The sequence below is a fragment of the Palaemon carinicauda genome, chromosome 31 (assembly GCF_036898095.1).
Source record: "Palaemon carinicauda isolate YSFRI2023 chromosome 31, ASM3689809v2, whole genome shotgun sequence".
Classification (NCBI taxonomy): domain Eukaryota; kingdom Metazoa; phylum Arthropoda; class Malacostraca; order Decapoda; family Palaemonidae; genus Palaemon; species Palaemon carinicauda.
This window is the reverse complement of record NC_090755.1, coordinates 86,601,392-86,615,003: the sequence shown is the minus strand read 5'-3', so window position 1 is coordinate 86,615,003 and position 13,612 is coordinate 86,601,392. Positions and strand designations below refer to the sequence as shown.

The 13,612-nt window shown below is 36.4% G+C and overlaps 1 protein-coding gene across 4 annotated transcripts in view; it reads left to right on the top strand.

The window, feature by feature from the left end:
• The window catches only part of LOC137625047 (uncharacterized), a 159,165-nt gene extending 149,502 nt beyond the window's left edge, over positions 1–9,663 (top strand). For 2 of the 4 annotated variants that reach the window (XM_068355980.1, XM_068355979.1), the window contains exons 9-12: positions 2,865–2,977; positions 5,373–5,539; positions 5,669–6,083; positions 9,384–9,663. In XM_068355980.1, coding sequence (XP_068212081.1) covers positions 2,865–2,977; positions 5,373–5,539; positions 5,669–6,083; positions 9,384–9,552 — 864 coding nt within the window. In that variant the 3' untranslated portion in view covers positions 9,553–9,663. The remainder of the gene's footprint in view (positions 1–2,864; positions 2,978–5,372; positions 5,540–5,668; positions 6,084–9,383) is intronic. The other 2 variants (XM_068355978.1, XM_068355977.1) reach the window with 1 other exon arrangement.
• Positions 9,664–13,612: the final 3,949 nt, after the last annotated feature.

Genomic DNA, 13,612 nt, shown 5'->3' with positions numbered 1-13,612 from the left:
GCACAGGTCTCTCGCCCAGAAATAGATTTTTCCTTCGTCAAAATCCCTTTTTTTGTCTTTTCGTTCATCCCAGCCTGACAAGGGATTCAGGAGAGTGCGGTTGGTACTGCTCCAGTGTCCCAAATCACCCTCTCCCAGTATGCATCTCAAATGAAGCTTCATATGCTGAATTCACTATAGTTCCTACCTCAGCAGTCACCAAGGCAACCGGAGAAAGCTTCAGGGCTTACAGGAACTGGGTCACAATTGCTCGCCATTCATTCCTATTTCTAGCACACACTTTTGCCTCTCTCACATCTATGGATCTGGAGAAAGCATATGATAGAGTTGATAGGGAAGCAATGTGGGATGTGATGAGGTTATATGGAGTTGGTGGAAGGTTGTTGCAAGCAGTGAAAAGTTTATACAAAGGTAGTAAAGCATGTGTTAGAATAGGAAATGAAGTGAGTGATTGGTTTCCGGTGAGAGTGGGGCTGAGACAGGGATGTGTGATGTCGCCGTGGTTGTTTAACTTGTATGTTGATGGAGTGGTGAGAGAGGTGAATGCTCGAGTGCTTGGACGAGGATTAAAACTGGTAGGCGAGAATGACCATGAATGGGAGGTAAATCAGTTGTTGTTTGCGGATGATACTGTACTGGTAGCAGACACAGAAGAGAAGCTTGACCGACTAGTGACAGAATTTGGAAGGGTGTGTGAGAGAAGGAAGTTGAGAGTTAATGTGGGTAAGAGTAAGGTTATGAGATGTACGAGAAGGGAAGGTGGTGCAAGGTTGAATGTCATGTTGAATGGAGAGTTACTTGAGGAGGTGGATCAGTTTAAGTACTTGGGGTCTAATGTTGCAGCAAATGGTGGAGTGGAAGCAGATGTACGTCAGAGAGTGAATGAAGGTTGCAAAGTGTTGGGGGCAGTTAAGGGAGTAGTAAAAAATAGAGGGTTGGGCATGAATGTAAAGAGAGTTCTATATGAGAAAGTGATTGTACCAACTGTGATGTATGGATCGGAGTCGTGGGGAATGAAAGTGATGGAGAGACAGAAATTGAATGTGTTTGAGATGAAGTGTCTGAGGAGTATGGCTGGTGTATCTCGAGTAGATAGGGTTAGGAACGAAGTGGTGAGGGAGAGAACGGGTGTAAGAAATGAGTTAGCGGCTAGAGTGGATATGAATGTGTTGAGGTGGTTTGGCCATGTTGAGAGAATGGAAAATGGTTGTCTGCTAAAGAAGGTGATGAATGCAAGAGTTGATGGGAGAAGTACAAGAGGAAGGCCAAGGTTTGGGTGGATGGATGGTGTGAAGAAAGCTCTGGGTGATAGGAGGATAGATGTGAGAGAGGCAAGAGAGCGTGCTAGAAATAGGAATGAATGGCGAGCGATTGTGACGCAGTTCCAGTAGGCCCTGCTGCTTCCTCCGGGGCCTTAGATGACCGCGGAGGTAGCAGCAGTAGGGGAGTCAGCATTATGAAGCTTCATCTGTGGTGGAAATGTGGGAGGTTGGGCTGTGGCACCCTAGCAGTACCAGCTGAACTCGGTTGGGTCCCTGATTAGGCTGAAGGAACATAGAGAGTAGAGGTCCCATTTTTGTTTTGTTTCATTGTTGGTGTCGGCTACCCCCCAAAATTGGGGGAAGTGCCTTGGTATATAGATAGATAGACATCTATCCTCCTACAACCTAGAGCTTTCTTCACTCCATTCATCCTCCCAAACCTTGGCCTTCCTCTTGTACTTCTCCCATCAACTCTTATATTCATCATCATCTTCAGCAGACAGCCATTTTCCATTCTCCCTACATAGCCAAACCACCTCAACACATTCATATCCAGTCTAGCTGCTAAATCATTTCTTACACCCGTTCTCACCCTCATTTTTTATTCGCATTCCCTGACTTACGTCTCTTTAACCAAACGCTAAATGATCAGTCTGTATACATACTGAGTGTAGATGCAACTTGGATTACGAAATTAGTTTTTGCAAAATATTTTAGTAAATATAATTATAGTTCTTGAGATTTTTGGACTAGCCAATAGTAATACATGTGATATTTTAGTAAATTATACTTGATGTACCTTTATATAGTTGGTATACATTTTTTTTCTCATATGATTTGTATTTGGTAGGGAGTTTTGATACAATACCAAAGGAAGGATTTTTAGCTTTATGAAAGATGATGCAAAGAAAGTTGTAAATAATATTTGGAATTTAAATATATCAAGTTGAATTGTGTGATTTAATGTCAATGTAAGTTTATGTTTTATCTCCATCATTTACCCACTTTTGATAGAGTAGTAGTCAGCATGTTGGCTACAAGGGAACATTTATTGTAATATACAGGACAGAGTTTCCTTCTCCCTCCCCATTCTTAGTGTATGACAGCTTGGATTATATGTTCTCGGTATAGTAACTACACTTTAGGTTGATGTTTCTCCTGTGATACCATCTATTTTCCTATAACTTTATGGGCTGTTTTTCTGGTCCTATACAGCAGGGGAACCCTACTCTCTACAGGATCTCCACAGTCTTTGTATCATGTTCGTTTGAAAGCATTCAACATTTCACGCCGCATACTGTATTGCTCGTTTTTTTTTTAATTGTCACTATCGAAGACTCACAGAACAAGAAAGTCTTTAGTTTCCTCTTGAAAGCCTTCCTAATATATGGTGCCACTAGGGGAGTAGGAGGAGAGACAGAGACAGATTTTTTTTTTCTGAGGTTGTGAATTCAGTAATATCAATCTTATAAGCATGATGACTACGGGGCAAGTATTGAAATGATAAATATCATTACAGTATAAAATTTCTGTTTTTTAGTATTCTGTACTGTACTGGATATGATACTTAACCATTTAACTATGTACTTATATTTCCTGCAGTTTCTATCAGTATTTGGTGTGCCTCATCACCAATGGGTAACTGGCCTACCGTTATTCATTTTAGCACTGACAATTATGGCAAGACAGCAACACCGCATGAGACATCCAACCAGGTTAGTTTCATCTTATTTGGTTCGTGGTTCAATTTTGGAGATGGATATGTATTTACCCCTGTGCAAAATATTGTGACTATAAAGTGAAAAAATTGTCCGTGGGGATCAGCATATATACTGGTGCTCCTCAACTCAGGATTGTCACATTTGCTTACAAATTTACCCAAGCACTACACTTCGGACTAACTAAAGAAAATCGCCAGTAGGTATCTTGACCCGTGCTTCACGTGAAATTCAGGCTTTCGTCAATCACCTGCCGTAATCTTTTTTAATGGGGAGCATTCTTAATATATGTACATAATTTTCAAGATATTTCCTCTAGCATTGATATTTATATTTCATTGTTTCTATTACAAACATATCCAAAATGTTAAATCAGGCGGTTTGCCGTACGGCGCACTGGGCCCTGTGATGATCTCCATTAGAGAGAGAATTTTATTACCATTTCGTTACATTTTTATGAAGATTGTGAGGAGATACGGAATGAGGTAATTAGGGGTACCACAGGAGTTAGAGAACTATCAGATAAGATCCAAGAAAGTAGACTGAGGTGGTATGGTCATGTCATGAGAAGAGATGAACAGTATTTTGGGAGGAGAGGGATGGAAATGGAGGTACAGGGAACGAAAAGGAGAGGGAGACCAAAGTGAAGGTGGGTGGACTGTATCAAGGATGACCTTCGATCAAAGGGATTAACCGGTGATGATATGTTGGACAGAGGTAGATGGAGAAAGCTGGCCAGAAACATCGACCCCACATGGAAGTGGGAAAAGAGGCAGACAAAGAAGAAGATTGTTTCTATTACCTTTTATGAGCCAGTAATTTTTCTTCATCTGTTCTTGTCCAATGGGATTGCTGATAATGCTTTTATAAAGTGCCCATTGTAAGTCATTACACTTTTATTATGAGAGAAAATGGCTTATTCCAGTGAAGATTAATAGTTTGAATATTTTTTAATAATTTCTTTCATATTATTTCCTTTTGATAGTTTTTTGGTGATGGTTAAATAGATGTAAGGGTTATTGATTAATTTGGGCAGCTAGATAGCACTTTAAAGATTGGTTGCCTCTTGTTAAAGAAGGGTAAATTAAACTCATAAATTAATTATTTGTTCTGTAATTTGGGGTAATTCCAATCCATTGGTATTTTGAATTTTTGCCGCGGTTACATTTTGCCAGTTTTGGAATGGTATCTTTCCCCAAATAGACGTTTTTTTTTTTATATATATATTTTTCTTATTACTTTTGTTTTCAAAATTAAATTGCTAATTACTTTATTCCAATAAATCTTCAGTATTCACTTTTTTATGCTTCAGTCTCGAGCTTAGCAACCAGGAAAAGCAACCAACCTCACGTTGTTTGTGGTTGGAATTGGGAGAGCATTGTCTCTCCCGGCTGAGTCTCTCAAGAAATTGAATGATTCGAGAAACCGACATAAGGTCCGGTAACACATCTTACAGGGATTGAATTATTGTATCTAATACTTGAGGATGAGCTACATAAACTGATGTTGAACAAACTGTCTCTATTCTTTCACCACCCATATTAACTCTTTGAATTCATTGAATATTCAAAATTGTTTTTATGTTTCTTACACACTTTATGTTGTAGGATGACAGAGTAAGGAAGTATAATCAAGATGGTATACCTTAAGTGAAGGTTATGAAAGGTAACCATAACTAATAACTGAAAAAAATTTAGTTTCCTATTTCACCTTTGAAGTTTATAGACCATGTTATTAAAAAGAATATTAATTGAGGAACAATTTAATAAATTCTAAAAGTTTTTATATCACTGATAACTCAAAATTCTTGTTTGGGTACTTAATTGATTTGCCCTGTCAGTGGGATCATGTTTAAAGCATTTTAATCTAATTGTGAAATGATTCTTTGTTAAATTTTTACTTCATTATTGTAACTGTGATTAGTAATACTCGGACAATACATGGGTGTAGTAATACTGGCGAAATCTAACCGAGGCCCATTTGGTCAATAGACGAAGGAGGTGATGATTATGATGACAGTATTACAAAATTACTTTTTATACAGATTTGAAGAGATTGATATGAATTTCCATTGGCTAAGCCACAGAAAATCTATATACTGTACTATATTGTATAGTATTTATCTGTTGACTATACAGCTTATTCAAATTGTTCCAAATTCCTCACTTTCATTGATCTAAGGTAATATGAATACTAATTCAAATTCAAATTCTTTATTTCAGCTGTAGAGCCTTATACAAATTATTACAATAAAATTAATAGTTATATACAAATATATTAGGAATAAAACAAAAGGTCTAAACACAGAAAATGTGTTTAGACCACTCTTTAAAAACTAATGATTTTTTTAAACTATCACTGTTAAAAATTGATTTGTATTTTATGATTTCAGATGGCCAAATCCTATCTACTTAGGGGCGTACGGGAGTGGATTAGTTTCAACTTTGGCATGTTATGTTTTTGCGGTTGAGGCACACAAACATCAGCCCATCGTTATTAGCCTCCTTATGTGGATATTGGTCCTAGTTCATTCATTCCTCTTTTATAAGCTTCTTACGTGTAAGTTAATTTTCGTTTCGAGTTGAATATTTGTACATTACAGTATATGATGTAGGTGAAAAAATTGGTGATCTGCTCGATATCATTTTGAACGATCAAGGTTTTTTCAAGTTACTTCCTTCCTTCCAGGTGATCCAGGAGTGGTACGAGCCGAGGGTCCCCTTCAGGAAGTCCTACGCGGAGTTGGGGAAGGCGTCGTCCGGGGTTATTGTTCGGACTGTGAGCTGGCGTCCCCTCCGTTATCCCATCATTGCCGGTTGTGCGAGAAGTGTCACCACCAGACAGACCACCATTGCCTTTTCCTCAACACGTGTGTGGCTGTCAACAATCACTGGCATTTTGTGGTTTTCATTATGACAAATATAGGACTCATGTCGGGATATATTTACGCTGCGTACAAAGCTACGATACCAAAGACAGCGACCGGTGATTGGGTCGAAAGATTGTGGGCTCAGCTGTGGTACTTATTAGATGAAAACTTATGGACCTTCTTAATGTTAGTGTGTAATGTTGCGTCTCTAATCTGGGGATGTTACCTTTTAAGGTAAGTTTAAAAGTAGTTATTACTGCTATGGATGGAAATATATTATTGTTTGAGTCTATACAACATTATATGATTCTTATTTAAGTGTCACCTTTCTCTGATGCAGTCACTTTAGTGTTAATCTTATATTCAGTAAATGTTATCTTCATTTCAAGAGGAAATTTGTATGATATTTTTTATTATTTCTATGAATCTCCCCTGATGCTCACATTGCTTCTTCAGAAGCCAGGTTTAATCGACACTTTCCTGTAAAATTTTACAAAAAATTCCCATTTTATTTTGCTTCAATAAACACATGTCCTTAACAGAGGAATGGAGCCCTCTACCAGTAAGTGGTAAGAAACCCAGGTTGCCACGTCACGTAATCTAGTCTTTAGCTTTTCCCCGTCGACTGGCCGCAATCAGTTTGTTTACATACTGCGCTTCAAGATGCCTTCCCCGAGGCTATTTAGCAAGTTATTCCCTGTAATGAGCACAAGAATTATTTCTGGGAGATCATGATTCATAATCCCTTTGTGTATCGTGTCGGGGGCAACTTGGTGGTTTAAAAGCCGCAAAAAAAACTTACTGTTAGTTCAGGGAAGCCATGGGAGACTAGGCCTTTTGATTATAGCGGCGATAACGCCGATATAGACACACCTCCACCTTTAAATAACACACAACTTCTGCCATCTTTCGATAGTGATGAGTTTCGCAAACTCTTGGTATCAGTGACTTCCTTTGGTAAACTTCAGAAGTGCAGTGAATCCTCCATTACGCCTGGTAACTCTGGTCCTTCGCAACCGGTTGCCAAAGCCCAATTCAACCACTATAGTCATTCTAATAGAATTTCATAGACTCTAAATCCTCGCACAGAGCTTCAATGAATATTTACGTATTTTAGTTCATTTTGCTGCTAAACCCTTGCATAACTACAATTCTACTTACAGTTCATTTCCCCTTTGCCTTCACATACACGAATAGTCTGGCCTATTCTTTACACATTCTCCTCTGTCCTCATACACCTGACATTTGTCAGGATGCCTGAAAACTTTAAATCAATCAATCAATCACTGAGATTACTAAACAATTCTTCATCACCCAAGGGGTTAAGTGCTGCACTGTAATTGTTCAGTGGCCACTTTCCTCTTGGTAAAGGTAGAAGAGACCCTTTAGCTATGGTAAGCAGCTCTACTAGGAAAAGGACACTCTAAAATCAAACCATTCTTCTCTAGTCTTGGGTAGTGCCGTAGCTTCTGTACCATGGTCTTCCACTGTCTTGGGTTAGAGTTCTCTTGCTTGAGGGTACACTCGGATATACTATTTTATCATATTTCTCTTCCTCTTGTTTAGTTAAAGTTTTTATAGTTTATATCAGAAATATTTATCTTTAAAATGTTGCTGTTCTTAGAGTATTTAATTTTTCTTTGTTTCCTTTCCTCACTGGGCTATTTTCCCTGTTGGAGCCAGCTTTTCCAACTAGGGTTATGGCTTTGCAAATATAATAATAATAATAATAATAATAATACAAGACAAGTAGATTGTGAGGCAGAAGATTGAGTGGGTTGTCTTGATCCTAATATCCCTCTCCTTTCTAAAATAAGTGCTTCTTATTAGTCTCATATCACTAGCTAAAATTAGTGCATGATGCAAATTATGGGGCATGAAAAACCCTAAAAAAAATTAGTGCACGATGCAAATTATGGGGCATGAAAAACCCTAACAAAAATTAGTGCACGATGCAAATTATGGGGCATGAAAAACCCTAACAAAAATTAGTGCACGATGCAAATTATGGGGCATGAAAAACCCTAACAAAAATTAGTGCACGATGCAAATTATGGGGCATGAAAAACCCTAACAAAAGTCAAAGTATGAAAGTAAGTAAGTTGAGGAGAATGGCTCCATTACATCCAAATCTCTGCATTGATGATGTTTCTTGAAACTTATAACAATTTTTCTCAAATTTCAGATGTGATTCTTGATTGCATATTTACTTTTGAGGAACACATTTGGTTTATTTCTTTAATTACACAAACAATTGACTTATTGAGAAAGTCTTTCAAGATTTTTTGTGATCAATCTATTCTGAAGGAATGTAATTCATTCATTCTGTCTTGTTTCAAGTATTGTTCTCCTGTCTGGTCTTCAGCTGCCGACTCTCATCTTAGTTTGTTGGTGAAAAACTTACGGTGTATTAAATTTACTATTCCTGATCTGGATATTAATCTCTGGGACCATTGTTCAATTAATTTTTTTATGCATTTTTAATAAGATTTTTTTATAATTCTGACCATTCGTTTCATTTGGATCTTCCCAGACTGTACCATCCTGTATACAATTAGATCTAACAGTCTTGCCTTCTCCATCATTAGGCTCAACGCTATACAGTATTCTAGAAGTTTTATTCTAGCTATGACCAGATTGTGGAATTTTAATAGTAGAATTTATTATTTCAACACTCACCTGCAGTTCACCTTATCGCCCCCTCCTTCGCACTGATAAGTGATATCAAGAGGTTTGTAGATTTGAGTCGGCTTTGCATACTGAAACTCTCCCACCCCAGGGTTGGTTACCATTGAGCATCACAGATGATGTGTGGTATGATATCATCCTAGGGGGTAAGGCCATAAGAGTAATGGGAACTTTCATGGTTTGGAGATAGATGTCGATACGAAAGAGCTTCGAAGAAGAGTTTCAGTATATCTTTTTATCAATTCTATAAACAAATTATGTTAGTACAGTGTATCTCTTGTTTTGAAGAGATATTCTTTATTAAATTATTCATTTTCAGAGTAATATTACTTTTTTCTTTGTAGAGGTGGAAAAATAAAGTGAATGATGCTGTGTGGCAGTTTCCAAAATGAAATAACTCTTGTTACTTCCATTCAGTAAAATTAAAAGAGTCCTGATTGGAGAAGACTTCACATTTATATATGTTTAGCTGGGCCTATCAGTTTAGTGTCAGACTTCCTTAGGTTTGTCAATGGATTGTTATCTAAAGAAGGGAGACAGTGTCAGACTCCCTTAGGTTTGTCAATGGATTGTTATCTAAAGAAGGGAGACAGTGTCAGACTCCCTTAGATTTGTCAATGGATTGTTATCTAAAGAAGGGAGACAGTGTCAGACTCCCTTAGGTTTGTCAATGGATTGTTATCTAAAGAAGGGAGACAGCCAAGGGAAAAAAAAAAAATATGCACTACTGTACCTTTTTACAAGAAGATTCTAGCTTATGTTCTGTCAAACTTTTAGACCTGTAACTTTTGTTATTTCAGTATTATTAAGACTATAGGTTTTTACTGCTTTTTCTTTTTCTTTCAGGTACCAGTTCCAGGTCATTGGATCCCAGCAAACTACTTTGTGCCGGTTGAAATTAGGAGCTCCTCTAAGCAAGCTGACGTTTAGAGAAAAGTTAAGGAATATTTGGACTTTCCTGATTCGTGGTAGAGTTCCCCTTAGCAACCAAACACATTATTTCAATCCAGTTTAGGGTAACTTTATTTGAAAATAGTTACCCATTTAAGAGGGATATTTGAAGAAACTTGGATTCGTTTTATTGTTTTGAGTGGAGAACATTTATAAAATAAAAGGAATAAATTCTGATTGACATCCGTCTTCAATTATCGTTTTATATCGTTCAAAAAGTATGATACTTTAATTTTACAGCATTTGTGGTGTGTTTACATATTAAAGAATAGCCCAAATTCTTTCGGAAGAATTTCTATCAGTCACTTATAAGGATCATTAAATTACTTGGGTATTTTTCTCTAAACAGCATACTTTGAGGTAATATACTGCTCTATATTAATATGAAATAAAGCAAGAACACTTATTTTTTTCAATTAATCTCTTGTAAAATTATGCTAACCCAATTTATTTAATAGTCTTTAACCCTTTTACCCCCAGGCTATTTGGAAATTTCCAACCCTTAACCCCCAGGGGTTAATTTTTCTAAAGCACATTTTGCAGTATATTTCTTTTAAATTGCTCTAACAGCCTTAATTTTCGTCATAAAGAGGTCAAGTTGGTCTCATTCTCTTGGAAAATGCCTGAAGTTTCTCAAAAAATTATCGAAAATATGCAAAAAAAAAATTTAAATAGCAGTTTTTTGCAAAGACGTACCGGTACGTCTATGGGGGTAAAGGGATGAGTTTTGTGAAACGTACCAGTACGTCCTTTGGGGGTAAAAGGGTTAACTGACACCATCAGAGTAAATAGACTTCTGTTGATCTCTATAATATAGACATTCCTCCCAAGTCTGTAGCACTCACTTTTTGTTGATTGATTTTGAACAGTTGTAATCATTTCGATTTCCTCATTTTTGTTGTGATTTTTTAGCACACTTTTTCTGTCGGCTGAATTTGACTCTGCTGTAATCTCTTATCTAATCTGTACTGTGCTCTCTGTATATCTTAGTGTATAGTTGTTCCGACTTAAATACAAACCCTCTGCTATTTATAGGGGTATACTTTCGGCGTAGCTGAAAGTATACCCTTATAAATAGCTCCATGTTTATATACTATGAAAAATACAAAGTAATGACAAATTTGTTATTTTCTGCTATTTTTTTCACTCTTGGGGCCTGTTGATTCTCAGTGGTTTTGATATTTTTCTACATGGTTTCTTTATCTAAGGTGTTTTTTTTGACAAATGCAGCATGGTTTCATTACATTTTATATCTGTGTTCATTAATGCCAAATCTGTCATCATTTCTTAAGGATTATGTCTTTATACCATAAAATTTCAGAATATGTAAAGTCTCTGTTAAACCTCTGGATAAGGTAGATTTATGAATTATGGCTGTAAACATTTTGACAAGGTTGCTAAGGAACATCCTGCATCCTTTGTGCCCTTTTTGCATTCATTTCTGCTTGTTACTTTGTTCCTAGTCTAAATCCTAACTCTCACTAAGTAACAAATCCTTTTTGGGTTATTCTTAAGTCAAGAAATGTGACTTATTGTCAAAATAACAGTAATTGACAGCGAAAACTTACCATCTTTGTGAGGTAAGGGTGGGATGTTTGGGGGAGCCTATAGGTCTATCTGCTGAGTCATCAGCAGCCATTGCTTTGTCCTCTTTGGTCCTGGCTTGGGCACTGATCATATGTATATATGGTCAATCTCTTGGGCATTATCCTGCTTGATAGGGCAATGTCACTGTCCCTTGCCTCTGCCATTCATGAGCGGCATTTAAATCCATTTAAATCAAAATTTTGAAGACTGTCAAGTGTTATAAGGTTTATTTTATTCGTCTTCTGGGATCCTCAGATTCATGTTATAGAACGCTTCGCTTTTGACAGAATTGTTGATGGATGATAGTCATTGTCACTCGAGGTTAACAGTTTCACATTGCTTATCTGATATATGTACTGAAATCAAGCTTGCTTTGTTTGCCATATCTCTGTCTCCCCGACATGCGTTGAATTTTGTTAGTGCTTAAGTCGTGCAAGTAATTTTCTTCCAAAGTTTTTCGTGGACCACTGCTATCTTAATATTTTTCATGAACCACTGCTTTTTTTAATATTTACCATGGAACACTGATATCTTAATATTTTACATGGACCTCTGCTATCTTAATATTTTCCATGAACCACTACTATCTAAATATTTTCCATGGACCACTGCTATCTTAATATTTACCATGGAACACTGATATCTTAATATTTTACATGGACCTCTGCTATCTAAATATTTTCCATGGACCTCTGCTATCTTAATATTTTCCATGGACCACTGCTATTTTAATATTTTCCTTGGACCACTGCTATCTTAATATTTACCATGGACCACCCTATCTTAATATTTTCCATGGACCTCTGCTATCTTGATATTTTCCATGGACCACTGCTATCTTAATATTTTCCATGGACCACTGCTATCTTAATATTTTCCATGGACCACTGCTATCTTAATATTTTCCATGGACCACTGCTATCTTAATATTTTCCATGGACCACTGCTATTTTAATATTTTCCTTGGACCACTGCTATCTTAATATTTACCATGGACCACCCTATCTTAATATTTTCCATGGACCTCTGCTATCTTGATATTTTCCATGGACCACTGCTATCTTAATATTTTCCATGGACCACTGCTATCTTAATATTTTCCATGGACCACTGCTATTTTAATATTTTCCTTGGACCACTGCTATCTTAATATTTACCATGGACCACCCTATCTTAATATTTTCAATGGACCTCTGCTATCTTAATATTTTCCATGGACCACTGCTATCTTAATATTTTCCATGGACCTCTGCTATCTTAATATTTTCCATGTCCTGTTTAGTTAACAATATGTCATGTGAACGATAATGCAAGTCTGATATGTACAAGATTATTTTTTTTCATTTCTATGTATCAGTTTGTATTATGAACAGACCAAGAGTGATGAATTGTGAATTGTCGGAATAATCTACACCATTCATAACAATCTTTTAAGTGTTCAAAATTGATTTCTTGACATAACTTGTAGATATTGCTGGTTTTACAGGATTCCTCAACAAAGGATAGTATCATGGCTTATATCTGTGTACTTTTCAACTTGATCTATTGGGTGAAAACATATCTTTTGCTATGAAATTAATCATTCAATTTACTTGTAGAGTTGCATATATTGCAACTTTACTATTGGATTAATCTCTTGATAATATAACTAGCTACAGTGAAGAGCTGATGACCTAATTTGTGTTAACTCGTCCATCGTTGGTATCGTCTGCTGGTACCCACATTTGTTACTTTATTGTTATGAAATTTCTTTACTAGAATTTGGTGAAGTTTTGTTCAAAACTTATGTTATATATTTTACACAATTCGTAATTATTTTAGACATAAGACGTTTAGGAAAAGTGGAATTTAGCTGTGGTGTGTAGAAAATGGTGAGTTTTGCCCAGGTTTAAAGTAATGATGAAAAGTCAGGAAAAGGAGAAAATCAATTTGTTCTATATCATTATTTTACCATTTTTCGTATGTAAACATTCATAGAATTTTATTACCTCCGGGGCCAGTAAGTCGTAATATTTAATTGTGACGTATGTGAAACCTGCGGACTTCAATGTATTGCTTGATTGTATTGAGTAATTATGATTTTTAATTGTAAAATGCATGTAGATTAATTATCATTACTTAATATAATCTTCGTATAATGAAGTGGAAACCATGTTGTGGTAGAAGGGTGGGTTTTTAGGAGAATACAGTATTGTAGTGATGCCGGTACCATACAGATACATCCAATTGTGAAATCAATTAGGAGGGAATTAAGTAGATGCTGTCTAGATTAAAAGGAAATGTAGCTGTATTATTATTACGTGCTAAGCTACAACCCTAGTTGGAAAAGCAGGATGCTATAAGTCCAAGGGCTCCAACAAGGAAAATAGGTCAGGTACAAACGGGAATAAGGAAAAACTATAAGAGAAGTTTAAGAACAATAACAACACTAAAATAAATCTTTCATATATAAACCATAAAAACTTGAAAATAACACAAGGATAAGAAAATAGCAAGAAGAAGAGAAACAAGATAGAATAGTGTGCCCGAGTGTACCC